Source organism: Ascaphus truei, chromosome 9 (assembly GCF_040206685.1).
Source record: "Ascaphus truei isolate aAscTru1 chromosome 9, aAscTru1.hap1, whole genome shotgun sequence".
Lineage (NCBI taxonomy): Eukaryota > Metazoa > Chordata > Amphibia > Anura > Ascaphidae > Ascaphus > Ascaphus truei.
In genome coordinates this window covers 7,420,634-7,439,443 of record NC_134491.1, presented here as the reverse complement: position 1 = coordinate 7,439,443, position 18,810 = coordinate 7,420,634, and the positions used below count along the sequence as shown (strand labels likewise).

Sequence of the window (18,810 nt, the reverse complement as noted above, 5' to 3'; positions counted from 1 at the left end):
CCGCTACAAATAAAAATGCAAAGAGTTTATTCCCTTTTACACCTTGACAAAGTGCTCCGGCATGAAACGCGTAGGTGCGTTCATGTAGTCACATTGTTGCTGAAGCCTGCAATAAACTGATCTGTTTATTTGGAGTTTGCCTTGGATTTTCTCATTTTTTATCAAGTTTGATCGTCTTTGGCTGGGCTCTGTTATACACCATAACCTTGGATCTTCATAATCTACAGACTGCACAGCCGTGGATGCCACAAAGTATTCTCGTGGAAGTTAGCAGGTAATGGGCCATAGTGCCCAGAATTAATCCTGTCAATAACTGGAATTTGCTGTATATATTGCCTTGTGATTGGGTGTTTATTCATGTGTCCATATTTGTAGTTGTCAGGTAGACATGACCACTAGGCACAAATCCTCCCTAAGTCTCCTGGTCAGAAAACGTATCGCACAGCAGATATTAATGCCAATTATTCACTATGGAGACATAGTATATGGCTCGGCACCTCAAACCCACCTTAGCAAACTTGATACCCTCTACAATTCAATTTGTCGTTTTGTTCTCCAATGCAACTACAACACACATCACTGCGAAATGCTCAAAGAACTAGATTGGCCATCACTCGAGTCTAGGCGCAAAGTTCACCTTTCCTGTCTTGCCTTCAAATTCTTTCTGGGCAAGCTACCCCTCTTTCTGAACATGCTCCTCACCCCTACCACATACAGCACCTATCACCTGAGATCAGACTCCAAAAGACTGTTCATGGTCCCAAGGCTCAACAAAGTATCCGGACGTTCCTCCTTCTCCTTCCGTGCACCCCAAAACTGGAACAACCTACCAGAGACTCTCATATCCACCACCAGTCTAAGTTCTTTCAAATCTAAGGCTGTCTCACATTTTAATCTGGTCTGTAACTGTTTCATACGCCCATAATACAAATTATCTTTAACAGTGCACGCAATGTCTTGTATATAATGTATGTAACTGTACTTGTAACCATGTATTATTTGTCTTAACTTTGTGCCCAGGACATACTTGAAAACGAGAGGTAACTCTCAATGTATTACTTCCTGGTAACATATTTTATAAATAAATAAATATCCCTCTCAGCTTCGTCAGCATTCAATATATATATATATCGGACATAGCATCTGGACATTGATAGACTTTATCAATAAATTGTTTATAGATATAGCACATCGTAAGGTGGCCATATTTTTTAAATGACAAACCATTGAGAGACACACACACACACACACACACACACACACACACACACACACACACACACACACACACACACACACACACACACACACACACACACACACACACACACACACACACACACACACACACACACACACACACACACACACACACACACACACACACACACACACGTCGAGCCGCCCTGGCCCCTCCTCCGCATGAGACGTCACTTCCGGGAGTTGAGCACCGAGAACTAGACAGGAAAGAGGAACAGGGCCTGAGAGAATAACAACCGGTGCTGAGCGTGAAGCACCGGAAATAGAATCGAGTGTACAGGACCTGGGAGACCAGGGCAGACCCCGCACAGTACAACCGGAGTCTGAGCAGGAGCCGGAAACACGGGAATCGGGTATATAACGGAGAGAGCCGCAAGGAACCGGTCACAGAGAGCAAGGTGTGTGTATACGTATAACTATATACTGTTTGTGTTGAGCTGTGTCCCCCTCCCCTGTATACAGTCTGGGTGTTGTACTGGGTCCCCCTCCCCTGTATACAGTCTGGGTGTTGTACTGGGTCCCCCTCCCCTGTATACAGTCTGGGTGTTGTACTGGGTCCCCCTGTATACAGGCTGGGTGTTGTACTGGGTCCCCCTGTATACAGGCTGTGTGTTGTACTGGGTCTCCCTGTATACAGGCTGGGTGTTGTACTGGGTCCCCCTGTATACAGGCTGGGTGTTGTACTGGGTCCCCCTGTATACAGGCTGGGTGTTGTACTGGGTCCCCCTGTATACAGGCTGGGTGTTGTACTGGGTCCCCCCTTCTTTTCCCCCCTCCCCTTTTATATAGTCTGTGTGTTGTGCTGTCTTTCTCCCCCTCCCCTTGTTTACAGTTGGTGTTATGCTGGGTCCCCCTCCTCTTTCTCCCCCCTGTATACAGTTGGTGTTATGCAGGGTCCCATCCTCCCCCCCCCCCCCCCCTGCAGATGTTATAACAAACCATCAATCTGTCAGATTTGAATGACTCAGAGTGGAAACTGACACCAGTTTTAGGGGTTCCTCATTATAATATTGGGGTGACTGTCTCCTTACCTAACTCTTTCTATAACCACTGCCCGTAACCTGCATTGCGCAAGCACAAACTGAAGCAATGCACCTTCCTTGACCCAGCATTAAAATGGTCAATTTGCACCTGCTTGTGGCCCTTCTCCCTTTTTTGTGCTGTAATTTCCCCCTTTCTCTGGTCCTCCTGCTGCAGCGTGTGAGGCTGCATGTTTATTCTCCCCAGGGTGTTAGAAGGTGTTTCGTGGTTTCTGATCCTATTTTAAGCGCTAGTTCCTCATTTTCTTTTTTTAAACCAACACCCCCCCTGTCGTTTAATTATCTGAGAGCTGGTATAACCCAGAGCAGCCTCCTCACAGTATGAGAGGGGCGCCACTCAGGTACGGCGTGCGATGAACTGGCTGTAGGGACAAGGTGGGTCAGGGGTGCTCTGCTTAAATTTGGGGGGTAAGGCTGGCCGGGAGCTGGTGACATTACTATGGGGCAGTGACAGGAAAGTTAAGAGCAGAGCCTGACAATGGCTTCTGACAAGAGGTCACAACGCTGAGATTTTGGGAGAGGGACGAGCCGAGGCCCCCAAATTACTGTTCTCCATTTAGGATCATTTTGCAAGAAGCTCTCGTGAAAAGATCTGAGTGAAATATCCTGATTTGTTTGGTACTTAATGTCCCTGTTTAACTGTTGGTTACATCTGTGGGCAGTGTTTCTGTGTCTGCCCCAAGGGGTGGCTGGATCACTAGATGGATCAGTCAGGTACTGAATGTTAATGTCCTGCTGACTTCTCTCCCAGATCAGGCCCTGGTCGTCCTACATATATCCCCTGGTTTGCTTAGGACGAGGGTCTGGAAGATGTGCTGTGGAGTGGTAGGACCAGAGAGAACCCCCTGGCGATGTGCCCAGTCTTGGGGGGGACATGGAGTGCACCTACAGCTGTTCTTGCTTCTGTCCTTCCTGTCACAAGCACTCGGCTCAGGTAAGGGCATCATTTCCTACTGATAGTATTCTGTAACCTCACTGCCAACCATGCACACAGGATACTCAGACCGGAGACCCTGAACACCTGTACTGTGTGGGATATTCCACCATGTCCACATTCATTTACAGAGCAAGACCGACAGGTTTCATATAAATGTTGCTGAGGAACTTGCACTCTAAATCTCCAGCAGTTTGTATTGTACTTCCTCCTTTGTGTGGAGTCTGGCACTTCCAGCTGAAGCCTGGCATCTCACGAGCCCATCCCCGTCTGAGGATGAGTCTGAGCACCATTCTCATTTGGGGTATAATCCCGAGCGGTGGACCCAGTATCTCTGTGATTTTGGACATCAGTAATGTGATTGTGACTCTTTGTGCAGGGATTGTATATATCCGCAGCGTGGCTTGCTTCTGTGCTTGGAATCCCTGGAATTCAGAACACATGACAGATGTGTAAATAAAATGAAAAATAGGCGGAGGCTGGAGGTTAATTTACCTGTGAGAACGTGTTCTGATGGACTTAAAACCGAACCTGGTCTGGGTGTTGCACTCACAACTTGCACACAAGGGGGATCTGTAACAGATGGTAACTTGCAGTGGGCACAAACTGGCAATGACAGGGTTACAGGGCATGAGCCTGACACCTGTGAGCTGGCAGTTTAAGGTGTGTCATTGGTATATCTGTGACAGGTTGAACTAGTTATTGCTGCTATTTTTACACTTGGGTATCACTCAGTTTGTTGTTGTTCTGTGTCCTTAGAGACTATCGTCTTGGCAGTATGACCAAGGCCAGGGTTCCCAGGCTCAGTGTGTGTGTGTGTGTGTGTGTGTGTGTGTGTGTGTGTGATGGGGTGATTGCAGTGTGTGTGAGTTGGGGGTGACTGCAGTGTGTGTGTGAGTTGGGGGTGACTGCAGTGTGTGTGTGTTGGGGGTGACTGCAGTGTGTGTGTGTGTGTGTGTGTGTGTGATGGGTTTGACTGCAGTGTGTGTGTGTGTGTGTGTGTGATGGGTTTGACTGCAGTGTGTGTGTGAGTTGGGGGTGACTGCAGTGTGTGTGTGTAAGGGGGTTAACTGCAGTGTGTGTGTGTGTGTGTGTGTGTGTGTGTGAGGGGGGTGAGTGCAATGTGTGTGTGTGTGTGTGTGTGTGTGTGTGTGTGTGAGGGGGGGTGACTGCAGTGTTTGTGTGAGAGGGGCGACTGCAGTGTGGTGGGGGGGGTGACTGCAGTGTGTGTGTGTGTGAGAGAAGGGGGTGACTGCAGTGTGTGTGTGTGTGTGATGGGTTTGACTGCAGTGTGTGTGTGTGAGTTGGGGGTGACTGCAGTGTGTGTGTGAGTTGGGGGTGACTGCAGTGTGTGTGTGTGTAAGGGGGTTAACTGCAGTGTGTGTGTGTGTGTGTGTGTGTGTGTGTGTGTGAAAGGGGGGTGACTGCAATGTGTGTGTGTGAGGGGGGGTGAGTGCAATATATGTGTGTGTGTGAGGGGGGGTGAGTGCAGTGTGTGGTGACTGCAGTGTGTGTGTGTGTGGGGGGGGGCGACTGCAGTGTGGTGGGGGGGTGACTGCAGTGTGTGTGTGGGGGGGGGGTGACTGCAGTGTGTGGACGGGGGAGTGTGCGTGTGTGTGTGTGGGGGGGTGACTGCAGTGTGTGTGTGTGTGTGTGTGTGTAGGAGGTAGGGGGTGACGTGTGTGTGTGTGTGTGTGTGTGGGAGGTGAGTGCAGTGTGTGCGTAAGGGGGGTGACTGCAGTTTGAGGGAGGTGAGTGCAGTGTGTGTGTGTGTGTGTGTGTGTGTGGGGTGCGGGTGACTGCAGTGTGTGGACGGGGGAGCTGATGTGTGGGTAGGGGGTTACTGGTGTGTGATGGGGTGACTGCAGTGTGTGTGTGTGTGTCAGGAGGGTGATTGCAGTGTGTGTGTGGGTGGGGGGGTGACTGCAGTGTGTGTGTGTGTCAGGAGGGTGATTGCAGTGTGTGTGTGGGTGGGGGGGTGACTGCAGTGTGTGTGTGTGTGTGTGTGTGTGTGTGTGTGGGTGACTGCAGTGTGTGAGTGAGGGGGTGACTGCAGTGTCTGTGTGAGGGGGTGACTGCAGTGTGTGTGGTGACTGCAGTGTGTGTGTGTGGAGAGGGGTGACTGCAGTGTGTGTGTGTGGAGGGGGGTGACTGCAGTGTGTGTGTGGAGGGGGGTGACTGCAGTGTGTGTGTGGAGGGGGGTGACTGCAGTGTGTGTGTGGAGGGGGGTGACTGCAGTGTGTGTGTGGAGGGGGGTGACTGCAGTGTGTGTGTGGAGGGGGGTGACTGCAGTGTGTGTGTGTGGAGGGGGGTGACTGCAGTTGTGTGCATGTGTGAGGGGGGGATTGCAGTGTGTGAGGGGGGGATTGCAGTGTGTGAGGGGGGGATTGCAGTGTGTGAGGGGGGGATTGCAGTGTGTGAGGGGGGATTGCAGTGTGTGAGGGGGGGATTGCAGTGTGTGAGGGGGGGATTGCAGTGTGTGAGGGGGGGATTGCAGTGTGTGAGGGGGGGATTGCAGTGTGTGAGGGGGGGATTGCAGTGTGTGTGGGAGGGGGGGACTGCAGTGTGTATGGGAGGGGGGACTGCAGTGTGTATGGGAGGGGGGACTGCAGTGTATGTGAGAGGGGGTGATTGCAGTGTGTGTATGTGAGGGGCGTGGCTGCAGTGTGTGTGTGTGAGGGGGGTGACTGCAGTGTGTGTGTGTGAGGGGGTGACTGCAGTGTGTGTGAGGGGCGTGATTGCAGTGTGTGTGTGTGTGGGGGGGGGGGGTGACTGCAGTGTGTGTGGGTGACTGCTCTGTGTGTGTGGGGGAGGGGTGACTGCTGTTTGTGGGTGGGTGGGGGGGGTGACTGCAGTGTGTGGTTGTGTGGTGACTGCAGTGTATGTGGGGGGGGGTGACTGCTGTTTGTGTGTGTGTGTGTGGCGGGGGGGGGGGTGGGGGTGACTGCAGTGTGTGTGGGTAACTGGTGTGTGTGGGTAACTGGTGTGTGTGGGTGACTGCAGTGTGTGTGGGTGACTGCAGTGTGTGTGGGTGACTGCAGTGTGTGTGGGTAACTGGTGTGTGTGGGTGACGTGTGTGTGTGTGTGTGTGTGTGTGGGGGGGGGGGGTGACTGCAGTGTGTGTGTCGGGGGGGGTGACTGCAGTGTGTGTGTGTCGGGGGGGGGGGGTGGCTGCAGTGTGTGTCGGGGGGGTGACTGCAGTTGTGTGTGTGTGTGTGTGGACTGCAGTTGTGTGTGTGTGTGTGTGGGGGTGACTGCAGTGTGTGTGTGTGGGGGTGACTGCAGTGTGTGTGTGTGGGGGTGACTGCAGTGTGTGTGTGGGGGGGGTGACTGCAGTGTGTGTGTGTGTGGGGGGGGGTGACTGCAGTGTGTGTGTGGACTGCAGTTGTGTGTGTGTGTGTGGGGGTGACTGCAGTGTGTGGGGGTGACTGCAGTGTGTGTGTGTGGGGGTGACTGCAGTGTGTGTGTGTGGGGGTGACTGCAGTGTGTGTGTGTGGGGGTGACTGCAGTGTGTGTGTGTGGGGGGGTGACTGCAGTGTGTGTGTGTGTGGGGGTGACTGCAGTGTGTGTGTGTGGGGGTGACTGCAGTGTGTGTGTGGGGGGGGTGACTGCAGTGTGTGTGTGGGGGGGTGACTGCAGTGTGTGTGTGTGTGTGGGGGTTGACTGCAGTTGTGTGTGTGTGTGTGGACTGCAGTTGTGTGTGTGGGGGTGACTGCAGTGTGTGTGTGTGTGGGGGTGACTGCAGTGTGTGTGTGTGGGGGTGACTGCAGTGTGTGTGTGTGTGGGGGTGACTGCAGTGTGTGTGTGTGGGGGTGACTGCAGTGTGTGTGTGTGTGGGGGTGACTGCAGTGTGTGTGTGGGGGGGTGACTGCAGTGTGTGTGTGTGGGGGGGTGTGTGTGGGGGGGGGGGGTGACTGCAGTGTGTGTGTGTGTGGGGGGGTGACTGCAGTGTGTGTGTGTGTGTGGGGGGTGACTGCAGTGTGTGTGTGGGGGGTGACTGCAGTGTGTGTGTGGGGGGTGACTGCAGTGTGTGTGTGTGTGTGTGTGTGTGTGTGTGTGTGTGTGTGTGAGGGGGGTGACTGCAGTGTGTGTGTGTGACTGGTGTGTGTGTGTGGTGACTGCAGTGTGTGTGGTGACTGCAGTGTGTGTGAGGGGGGTGACTGCAGTGTGTGTGTGTCGGGGGGGTGACTGCAGTGTGTGTGTGTGTGTGTCGGGGGGGTGACTGCAGTGTGTGTGTGTGTGTGTGTGTGTGTGTGTGTGTGTGTGTGTCGGGGGGGTGACTTCAGTGTTTGTGTGTGTCGGGGTGGGTGACTGCAGTCTTTGTGTGTGTTGGGGGGGTGACTGCAGTGTGTGTCGGGGGGGTGACTGCCATGTGGGTGGGGGGGGGAGTTCTGGTGTGTGTGTGTGTGTGTGTGTGTGTGTGTGTGTGTGTGTGTGTGTGTGTGTGTGGTGTGTGTAACATGGGCGCTGCATTTAGTTTTCATTTGAGATCTTCAAATGTATTCACTGTTTGCAAAGCCAAAGTCTGTCGCAGGATATTGCTTGGGTTATATTTCCGACTTTCTTTTGTGTTCATGTGACAGACGCTGTCTCATCCTGTCTGAAGGGCTGTGGTCCCTCTCTGGCAGCTGTGTGAGGGTCGGAGTGATGCTTCTGCTGACCCCACAGGCGTTGGAATGACTCAAGACCCCAGCATCCAGCCATCTGTTCAGGGGACACAGTCAGCTTCTGTCTCTGAGGCTGTCACTTCTCCCCCTGGGTTTATGGTTATTACAATAGGGTTTCAATGTGGGAGAAGTGGGTCATATAATGGGGAATCCCCCTCAAGGGAGAATACCATGAGCTGTGTCTCAGCAACTCCTTGTTTTCTCTCCTGGAGAGGGCAGAGTTTTATAAGTTGTGCTCGGTTTTATAAGAAGGGGTCTCTCGCCCCATGTAAATAATCCCCCTTCTTTAAGCGCTCAGCCCTGCCATGTGTTGGGCATTTGCAGTACATGCTGAGGCTCACTCTCTCCTGATCTGTCACAGGGCTGTGTCCAGCCCTTGCTTCTTTTAGGGTGTTTTAGGATCAACTGGTACTGATGACCACCCTATAATGTCCCAACACTGAATGTCTTCCTGTAACACGAGAATGTGCCCTAAACCCACACCAAGCTGCAGTACTGACTGGATTAACGTGACCCCACAGAGCCATGTAAAACCTGTCTCAGCCATGGACAGTGCATTTTGTACATCGCAATCGTCCCCAAAATGCAGCATTGGTGAAAATGTCAGTGACTTTGCCGTTTTGCTTTGTTTAAGATGTGAATCTGTATAATATGCAGTGTTCTTGCTCTCGCCTTGTGACAGCTGCAGGGCTAACAGGCAGAGGGAGGATCTATAGTCTGTCCATGGCTATTTGTCTCTAGGTTGTTGGCTCTGGAGTTTACATTATTAGCAACCTCTAAAGGTGTTATGCTCTATGCAGGGAGCAGCCTTGCAGGGAGCAGCCTTGCAGGGAGCAGCCTTGCAGGGAGCAGCCTTGCAGGGCAGACTTTCTGAGAAAATCTGCAGAATCTTTCAAGACAATGCTGTGTATTTGGGATAATGAAATACATGATGTTTGAGATCAGAATATGAATGGTGTTAAGTGTGACATGGATTTCCCCGGTGTTGCCGCAGGCCCGCGGCTCTCTATCCCCCTGGTGTTGCCGCAGGCCCCCGGCTCTCTGTCCCCCAGCTCTCTGTCCCCCGGCTCTCTGTCCCCCGGCTCTCTGTCCCCCGGCTCTCTGTCCCCCGGGTGTTGCGTGACATTGCAGCTCTCTTTGCTCTGGCTTTTGTTTCCTCTGACCTTGCTCTCACACCGCCACTGGTCTGTGATTGCTGTCATTTGTTTTTCTTTCTCACTCTGCTCGTGTGTTTCCTTTGTGTATACAGCATGTCACAGCCTTGCACAGATCCCTGAGGAGGGTTTTGCAACCATACATTCTGGGAAACGTGTATCAAGAACTGCCCCTGTCCGGTGGTTTCCTCATTGGGAAAAGTCCTAGCTGCATCTTGCACTAGAATTCCTGACACACAGGAGACTTGTTTTGTGGGCTTCTATCTCTGCAGCCTGATGGCACGTCTGCCAGCCTGTGTCTGCCTACCCATCTGTCTGAGACTCTGGGGCCCTGTTAACAATTCACTTTATATTGATAAATTGTATGCTCTTGAGGGCTGTGTGTATACTTTGTCCCACAGAGGACATTGCTGGGAAGTCCCTATGTGTACACAGACATCCTGTGACAGGCTCAGCTCTTGCGTGTCTAGGAGCTCACGCTCAGACTACTTCCTGTATATGGGTGGGGGGGGGGCACAGATGTGTGTTGCACAATAACAAGGTCAGCTTTGCCTTAGCCCCCTGAGAACTATGCTGCATGTGACAAGGACTTCAGGCTCATTTCACCACATCACACACATCATTGATCTGCCCGCAATGCATCTACCCTCTACAATACAGAGCCATCTACTATGTATATGTATATATCTGTAGTGGAGGCCTTGTGGTTAACGTGCTAACCCCCGATGTGGGACCCACATTCGTGTACTGGTGTTTAGGGGTCTTCAGCGCATCATTGTCAAAAACAAAAAAGGCTTTAGAACAACTGTCTCGTACGCCAAACCAGTGCGGGCATGACTTGTGTATGTCAAAAGGGTTAATACTTCTAGCTATCCTGCTGGCTCATTTAGCTCCCCACTGGGCCCTCAAAATGAACAACATCTCTCCACAAACTGTCACACTACACCTCCTATTACGCTGTCACCACAAGGACAATTTAAGGTCTTGCCTCCTGGAGTTCTCGGGCCCCCTGTTTACTGGAAAAAATATGTAATTCACACGAAAAGCCAATGTAGTAAAATGTGTCCAAAAATGCAGTTAATGTCTTCTAAAAGGAACTTAGGTTCAAGCAGAGCCCAGAGACAGTACTTATTAAATGTTAGGTTTAATATATGAAAAGTGGTACAGTGCTTGTTTACAGCAAAATAATGCTACAAAGAACATACAATATAGAAATCCAGCCAGTTTCAGAAGATAACAGAATATTAAACAGAAACTCTAAATACGTTGCCACATAACATCAGATCCTTCAAATAGGGCTTGAAGTTGAAATAAGAGAATCAACGTGTTTAATTAGCATAAAACACCCCTCTACTGCATTGTAGTTTGATATCCCCAAATGCATGGTTTTTATGCTCAAACGTTGCAATGGGGACCAGAATAAGCCCCCGCAATGCAGACATTTAGCTCCTCTGTTCCTACTTAAGGGGCCTGTGGGCCCTGAAACTGTCCTCCCACCCCTCCCTAGTGCCCTTATTACCAGGGGAGCGCTAGGTGTTTTTTGGCTGCGGTCCCTGCACTCGCGCCTCCCCTCCCGAGTGACCCGCCGTCAAATGACACCGAGGGTCACGTGCCATCACCATCATTCGGTAAGAACAGGTTGCAGAGGCCTCACGCGGTCCCCTGGCATTTAATTTAAATGCTTCGGGGAAGAGCACGGGGCCTCTGCAACCACCCACAACCCCCCCAGAAAAATCCCGCTCCCCCGAGTTTGCGCACCGCTGTATTATGACGATCCCCATTCCCGCTGGTGCTGCTCTGTGTTTTTTTTGCTGTGTGCATTTTTGTCAGGTTTTCGGCTGTTTGGTCTTCTACAGCTGACACAAAACAGCTCACACAATTTTCTCCTCAGATGAGTTTTTCATCATGTGGAACACAGATTTTCAGAGGCTCTCAGTGCAGCCACAGGAACACAAAGCCTTCGTTATAGTGCACTGTGTAATTCACAGCTGTTAAGGCCACGCTGACGGCTGCCTTCAAATGTGGAGTCTTGAGGGGCCAGACCATCTGCTGCATGAGATGAGACGCTTGGGGTGAGCCTGCCTCATTCCCTGCTGGCCCTTGCATGCACTTGTAAATACCGCCTGTATACACCATGCGCCATTCCCTCAAATTAACAATATCTCCCCTCAATCCATCCCCATATACTATCTATCATGAACAGCACACAAGTCAGCACGTGTCTTGGATATGCAACCAGGGTTAATACACACGGCTAATCTATCCAACTCGCCTTTCTCTGCAAGCTACTTTCAATTAGTTAATATTAGCCCTTTACTCCATTGCAATCATAACTATACGCTTCCACCACCCAAGAAATTATGAAAAATATGTAAATTAATATATCTGTCACTTAACACACACCTCTGTTGTAGCAAAATGTCTGGAAATGCAATATCTCTCCAGAGCGTGCAACAGTTCATTCAGAACCGCAAAGCATTACTTCAAGAGTTGTTTAGTGTGTGCATACATGCATGCATACATACACAGTGCTTCAGATTACAGAAAGAGAATTACAAGAACATACAATTACAGTAAATGCAGGACCGTTTCTTAAAATAACAGGATAAAACATAAATCCCTATACTGTACATTACCATATATGTCATAGATGTACCCACAGACAGGTCACTGGTGTAGAATAGTGATGAATCGGGTCCTAAAAAAAATAGCCGGGGGAAAAAGAAAGATTATCCGGGTACTCGACCGTGTAGGTTTGGGGGGTGGCGCAAGAGGGCGGTAAGCACAGGGCGGGAGAGGACAGCAGCACAGGTAGAGAAGTACGTTAGCCGGCAGCGATGGAAGAAGAGAAGCATGTGAGCTGCACAGGACGACGGCCGGGGTGGAGCGAGCCCCAATGGTCCGACTCGGAAATCTTCTCTCACTTCCGGTGTCTGCTTCTACAGCGCGCTCCTCCCAGGCAGTCGTCCTGTGCCGCTCTTGCTCCGCTCACATGGTCCTCTTCTACCGCAGCCACCCGCTGCCGTCCTTCTCTTCTGCCGCCGCAGGCTGCTGTCCTCTACAGGCTGCCGTCCTTCTCTCCCTCCGTTTTGGGAGTATTGTGAAGTATTTTCTAATTTTACGCCAGGCCAGAACAGTGTCCCTGAAAAAAAACCGCTATTGAGAGTATTTACATTATCCATGTCTCGGAGGAAGGGCAGAAACCACAGGGAGTATGGAAAGGCCAGCTCTCCCTCCACTTCAGAGTTAACAAATTCTGATATTTCAAACATTCAATCCCTAATGTATCTTGTTAATACAATTAGCTTGCAGGCCCCCCACATCTGGAAGGCACCGACCCCTCTCCCCCCCCCCCCCCATCCCCCTGTTCTCTATCCGTTTGTAACCTTTGCATACTGATCCTATGTTTCTTGTTATTCCAAATACAATTAGTAAAGTTCCTATGTATTTTTTTAAATGTTTTTTTCCTAATAGCCGGGGAAGTCTCTGAATCAAATATAGGAGTACGTATTCAATGGCAGGGTCGCCTAACCTGCCAACTCCTCTACAATCTTATTTATGACGGGACTATAATTCATTTCGTATAACTTCTGTAGTTTTAGGGGAAAGTGGATGCCCAGGTATTTAATAGAGTTCATGGCGACCTTAAATGGAATCGGTGGTCCAATCGAGTCACTGTCCTCTCCTTAGCCAAAGAATCTCAGACTTTTTGTAAAGTTTATTTTATATCCAGAAATTGTTTGAAAGTTATCAATCTGCATTATTTTCGGTATCTGATGTGGATCTGAACAAAACAGAAGCAGGTCATCCGTATATAAAGCCACTTTGATCACCCATATCCCAAATCACAGACCCTCAAGTGAGTCTCTCAGGACAATAGCCAGAGGTTCAATGGTAATGTCTAACCAGAGAAGCGAAAGGGGACCCCCCTGTCTTGTTCCCCTATATAACCTAAAAGGTTCTGAGGATTTACCATTCAAAGAAATAGAGGCGCTGGAGGAGACTGAATTTTCCACCAGCCCAAATACTGAAATAAGGGAGACCAGGTTATCAAATCAAAGGCCTTTTCTGCGTCCAAACTTAGGATGCAGGACGGCCTGTGATAATCCGGGGCCACCAGGGATCATCAGATTCCCCATAGTATTGAATAGCAGACAGGAGTTTGCGTATATATTTGTGACAGAGTACCTTCTTTTTTTTTTTTTTTAAACCAGTCTGATTAGGGTGTATAGCTTCAGGTAATACATTTTTAAGTCTATGGGCGAGAATTTTTATGAGTATTTTATAATTGGTCTATAAAATGCCGGGTCTTTCGGGTCTGTATCTTTTTTTTTTTTTGGGGGGGGGGGGGGGGTCAGTTTGATCACTGCTGATCCAAAACCTATGGGGCTGTCTCCCCAAGTTATTGTTCGGTTGTAAACCGCTACCAGGTCAGGTATTAGTTCTGTAACCATATGTTTGTAATATTCAACAGAATGCCCATCTGGTCCCAGGGCCTTGAGTGTTTTAAGGTGCTTAATAGTTCTGGAGACTTCGTCTGAGGTAATAGGGGAGTGTAACACTGTCTGGGAATTCTCCGAAAAGCGGCTACGCCTCCGGTCCCTCCCAAAATCTATCATACTGCTCCTGGTCAAATTTGGGTGGTTGTATAAATTTGCATAGAAGGCTTGCAGTATAGCCGCTATCTTATTGGAATAACTATCCGTTCCCTGTCGGACCTTCAGGTTCGAAATATGAGAAGTGGATCGGTTATTTGCTACTAAATTAGCCAACATTTTCTCTGCTTTATTCCCATATCGCATAAACCTTGCATTTTTATAGTTCTGGCTCAGAAGCTCTTTCTCATGTAATAGAACCTCCTATTTTCCTTTAGCGATATTCCTCTTTATTTGGTGACGTTGGGAATTTCTTATATTTAGCTTTAGCTATAATAAGCTTTGGTTAATTTTTGATATCGTAAATATTTTTCATTATGCTTTTTTCACTGATAAAATGCATACGATATAATGTCACCTCTTTGAACCACTTGATCAGTTTCCCAAAACAAGAATGGGTCCCCAATGTGTTCTGCGTTGTTTTCTTTGTACTGCTCCCATTTATTCTGCACTCCTGTTCCAAAACAAGCCCGAGCCTGCAGCTTTGCGGGAAGGATCATGTTCTCTCGACATTCGGGTCCAGGTCCAGTGGTAATCGGAGACCAATAGGGGAATAATCTGACATGCATCCTTTCTGGATCGAAGCCTTTGAGATTTTATGAAAGAGGGGTTGAGACCAATAAGTAGTCAATACGCGACATTGAGTTGTGTGCCTGCGAAACACTAGTATAGTCTCACTCGAGAGGGCAGAACAACCTCCAGGGTTCTACAAGATTTAGTTGCTTTTTGAGAAAATATCAGAGCAACTTCTGATTTTGTGTTGCATTCTTTTGGATTTGGATATATAGGAGGTTGATTTATCCAAAATTTGGGTTTTCCATTATATTAAAATCTCCACCAAAAATAATCTGGTGGCTAAGGATGCAAGTTTACCCAAAAGAGATGTGAAATAAGACCTGGCATAGACGTTGGTGTGTATATATATTTGTCAGTGCAATTCTAGTACCCCTCAATTTACCTGAGATTATTATAAATCTGCCCTGTGGATCTGGCAATCCATTTCAAATGGCATGCATTTTCCTACGAGAATCGCAACCCCTCTCTTTTTGCTATTATAGTGTAAGGAAAAAGCATGACTGGACGTACCTAACCTTTTCAAGTGAGTGAGTCGTTTTTTCCTTTTCATGGGATAGTGGATACCTCCCACGTTCCAGGAAGTGGTTTTAATCATCGTGTCAGAAATGAAAGGAGACCTGCTGTAGGAGTAGTGCTGTAGTTGGTTTATTGTGAAGATGAGAGAAAAACCAAGACAGAGAAAAGAGGGGGAGGTGTACATTATTTACAACAAACAGGGGAACAGATAATGTAATTGACAATACACAAGGTAATTCAAACTTGGCAGCTCAAACCTCAGTTACTACCCGAGGGCTTGGAAGTCTACCGTTCACTTGTGGCCATCAAGATATTTACAACAACCATTCTACTTGACGTTACTATCAATCTGCATATAAATAAATCTCTTTTTTTTTTTTCCTTGGGGTATTCAAAGTATTAACTTGGATAGCATTGAACATTAAAGTCTCTGTGGACCAACATTAGGCAGCAGTGCAATGTTTGGAAGAGTACGGGTAACTTCAAACGTTCACATCTTCGTCACAAGTGAGTTTCTTGAATCAAATGTTCAGCATCTTTTTGGTGCGTTAGAAGAGATTGGACTGCATCATCCAGAAAGACACCCAGAATCGCTGGGTAGATCAGAGCGAACTTTATCCCTCATTTTGTAGAGAGCAGTGTAGATGAGTGAAAATTGTCTTGTCTGCAGAAAAGTCTTGAAAAAAGGAAGAACTTGTTTCCCTTAAACTAGGGGTCGTATAGGCTCTCATGATTGCGACTTTGTCTTGGAAGTCTAGGAGTTTGATCAAGACTGGTCTGGGATGTTTGGGCCCAGAGATGACCGCTGCGGGACCGATCTGTGTGCTCGCTTGATTCTGAGTGGGACAGGCTGGGCATCCATCTTTAGGATTCTAGGGAGATCTTCAGAGGCACAGAGAGTAGGTCAGTTGGTTTGACTTCCTCTGAGATACCAACTATTCTTATATTATTTCTTCTTGACCTGTTTTCCAGATCGTTGATCTTGTTCACCAGTTTTGAGTTTTTTTGTTTCTGGCTCGTTTTATGAGGAGCATTTGAGAAGTGGATTCGTCCCTTGTCTGAGACTCTTGTCACCACCTTTAGGCTAAGGCCCCGCTCCCAGAGTCAGCGCGCGCCCGCACTGCATACAGGCGGTGCGCTGACATACACAGACCGCGATATGCGGTCTATAGGGAGCCGGAGCGGGAGGTGGGCGGGAGTGGGAGGTTTGACAGGGAGGGGGGGCGTGGCTTGAGCGGAGGAACCCGCTACTCCCCCCCCCCTCCCTCCACGGACTCGGGCTGGAGCTGCTGATGGTAAGCAACACACACACACACACACTCACTCATATACACACACACATACACACCACACACACGCGCGCGCGCGCACACACACACACACACGTAGGCACTCACGCACTCATACACACATATACACACATACACACTCACAGACAGACAGGCACTCACGCTGCTTTCACTCCACACTCCTCCCCGCTCCCCGAAGCCTCTCCTCCTCCCGAAGCCTCCACTCCCCATTGGCTCACAGCCACCCCACGTGACGTGTCAACGCTAGGGATCACCATTTTTTTGTGTCCCATAGCGGCTGACGCGCCACAGCGTGTAGTGCGCTGTGCCGCCAGGGGGGACCGGGACCGGCTCGGGAGGATTCCCCTGCTGGTGGGGAACTCGTGTGTGGCCGCCCGCGCCAACGAGCGCAGCGGGACCAAGGCCCTAGTAATTCTAGAGGTATGATCAGTAAGCTGGCTTATTATTGCAGCAATCTAAGCCATTAATTTTTCCAGCCGCTGATCCATTTTAGCAAACATGGTCTGGCTCACTTGTTCTAATGTTCTTGTAAATACTGTCATGTCAGATTGGTCTGCATTCTGTACAGGGTTGCAGGAAGGGTCATCGTCTTGATCCACTTTTTGCGATTTTTGACATGATTTTGCCCAGTGGGGAGAGTTCTCTCCATATATTGGAAAAGAGATCTGTTGTATATTAGAGATCTCAATGATATGTAGATTTTCTTGACTAGATTTTACATTCCAAGGAGATGGGAACTAAATCTGCGCTCTGAGTGTGAGAGAGACAGGAGCGCAGTCCCATCACATGCGCTTAGATCTGCTGAATGACTATTCCCCCTCTCAGAAAGGAGACATCGGTTTGGTGCGAAATGTCCCTGTTGACAGAACTGCGGGTCCCAGTGTTTCTGGCAAAAGACTGCTCAAATAGGACACCTGCAGTGCCCTGTGTCCCTTAGTGAGAGGTTCCTTATGCAGGCATATGCTCTGTCTGGTACCTTTTTTTAGTGAAAGCTCTTGTACAGACAGATGTAATACCTGGCTGCTTTAGGCCGCGATTAAAGTGCATGCGGCGTGAACAAAATGCAGTGCCTCTATCGGGCCAATCATAGTGCGTGCGCAGAATTTTGAGCTGACAAAAATGTGTTTTTTCGCGTGACGGCCAATGAGGGCGGACCAGCCTCGTGATGTCACTCCCCATCAGAGTGCAGGTATTGCGCATGACACGTGTTTCGTTGCGTGCGCCTGTGCTATAAATGATGCCTTAGTGAGGGCGTCCTAATGTACAATAGACATACTCTGTGTCTGATAACTTTTTCATTCGAAAATCCTTACGTGGACAAATGTAGCGATTTTGGTGATTTGAGGTGAGAGTTCTAGTGTATACAGAAGCAAGGCCAGTTTTCTTTAGTGAGGGAGTCCTGATAGAGACAGGCCATACGGCCCCTGGAGAATGTAGTGACACCGTGCCTGCCTCTCTTGTGAGCTGCTTTGCTGGTTATACTCAAGTGTTTAGTGTCCCTGTGATCCTCTGTACCTTTCTTATCAGGATATGGGGCCACCTCCTCACAGCACCGAGCTGTCCCTCAGGAAGACTGCCGCAGCTCTCTGCCTGTTCCCCGTGGGAGGCTGAAAAACAAAATGGCCACCCCCTGCTCAGTGCATCCACTGGAGCTTCGATGCAGCATTTCTCTCTGGTCCAGAGTAGCTCACTATCGGGTCTCTTCCCCTGAGTACTTGGGGGTTCCCAATGTATATGGTCGCTCTCTATGCTCCCCAATTATCAGCGCGTGGCTGTCTCTCCCTGGGCCCACCACTGCTCACACGTTGCCATGTGTTACCGGCGCAACTTCTCAGCCATCCCACGAAAGATTACTCACCCCACAGTAGTCACCGGATCTTTCATGGAGTGAGGTGTGTATGACGGCAATTATCACTTGTAATATTTGGCTTTATAGAGCAGATTATAGTTTACTATTACAGTTGTGTGGGCCACTCTGAGTTGGCGCACAGCCAATAAGTGGGTCACCAAGGGTTGAACTGAAGAAATATATCCTTTATTGATCCATTGAAAACGAAGGAGAGCATCTCCTACGCATTTCGTGTATAAAAATACACTTTATCAAGGAGTACCCATAAGCCTATAAAGAGGTCCTTATATACACTAACCTTGTCTCCATTTCGCGCCAAAACCGGCACCATGTGGGCGCCTCAATGGGGCGTCATGATCCGTGACGTCACTCCCAGATGCCTGCTACACGATGCAGCCAGGAGACCGCACACTCGGCACCCGCACCCGAGAATGGTCAGACCGTGCGTCACCAAACGCGCCAAGTCCGATGGCGCACCGTGGTCGGAGCTATGGCCAACAACGCCTCCCCTCGATTGGGACACGGCAGGAGCAGCGAAGCCCAGCTCCGCCCCTGGTACGCCTATCTCACTGCTGACCCAATTCCAGGGGTCTGCCAGTCCAGAACTTGCGAACAAACCCTCGGTCCTCCTGAGAAAAATGGCTCCGAACGAGGATCCAGAGGCTTTTTTACTGACATTTGAAAGGGTTCCCAAAGCTCAGATCGCTGGGCAACTGCTTTGGCCCTGCTCCTCATAGGAGAAGCCCAGGCCTCAAATCAGGGCCTCCCAGCAGATCAGGCAATGGACTACCAACAAGTAAAAGCCGCCATACTGGATTGATTAGGTATGACCCCAGAGACCTACCGGCA

At 49.5% G+C, this 18,810-nt stretch overlaps 1 protein-coding gene across 1 annotated transcript in view; it reads left to right on the top strand.

The window, feature by feature from the left end:
- The first annotated feature begins 1,404 nt into the window (after positions 1–1,404).
- SUSD6 (sushi domain containing 6) overlaps positions 1,405–18,810 on the top strand; it is a 30,649-nt gene continuing 13,243 nt past the window's right edge. Inside the window, exons 1-2 of the mRNA XM_075613274.1 lie at positions 1,405–1,658; positions 3,052–3,234. Coding sequence (XP_075469389.1) covers positions 3,111–3,234 — 124 coding nt within the window. The 5' untranslated portion in view covers positions 1,405–1,658; positions 3,052–3,110. The remainder of the gene's footprint in view (positions 1,659–3,051; positions 3,235–18,810) is intronic.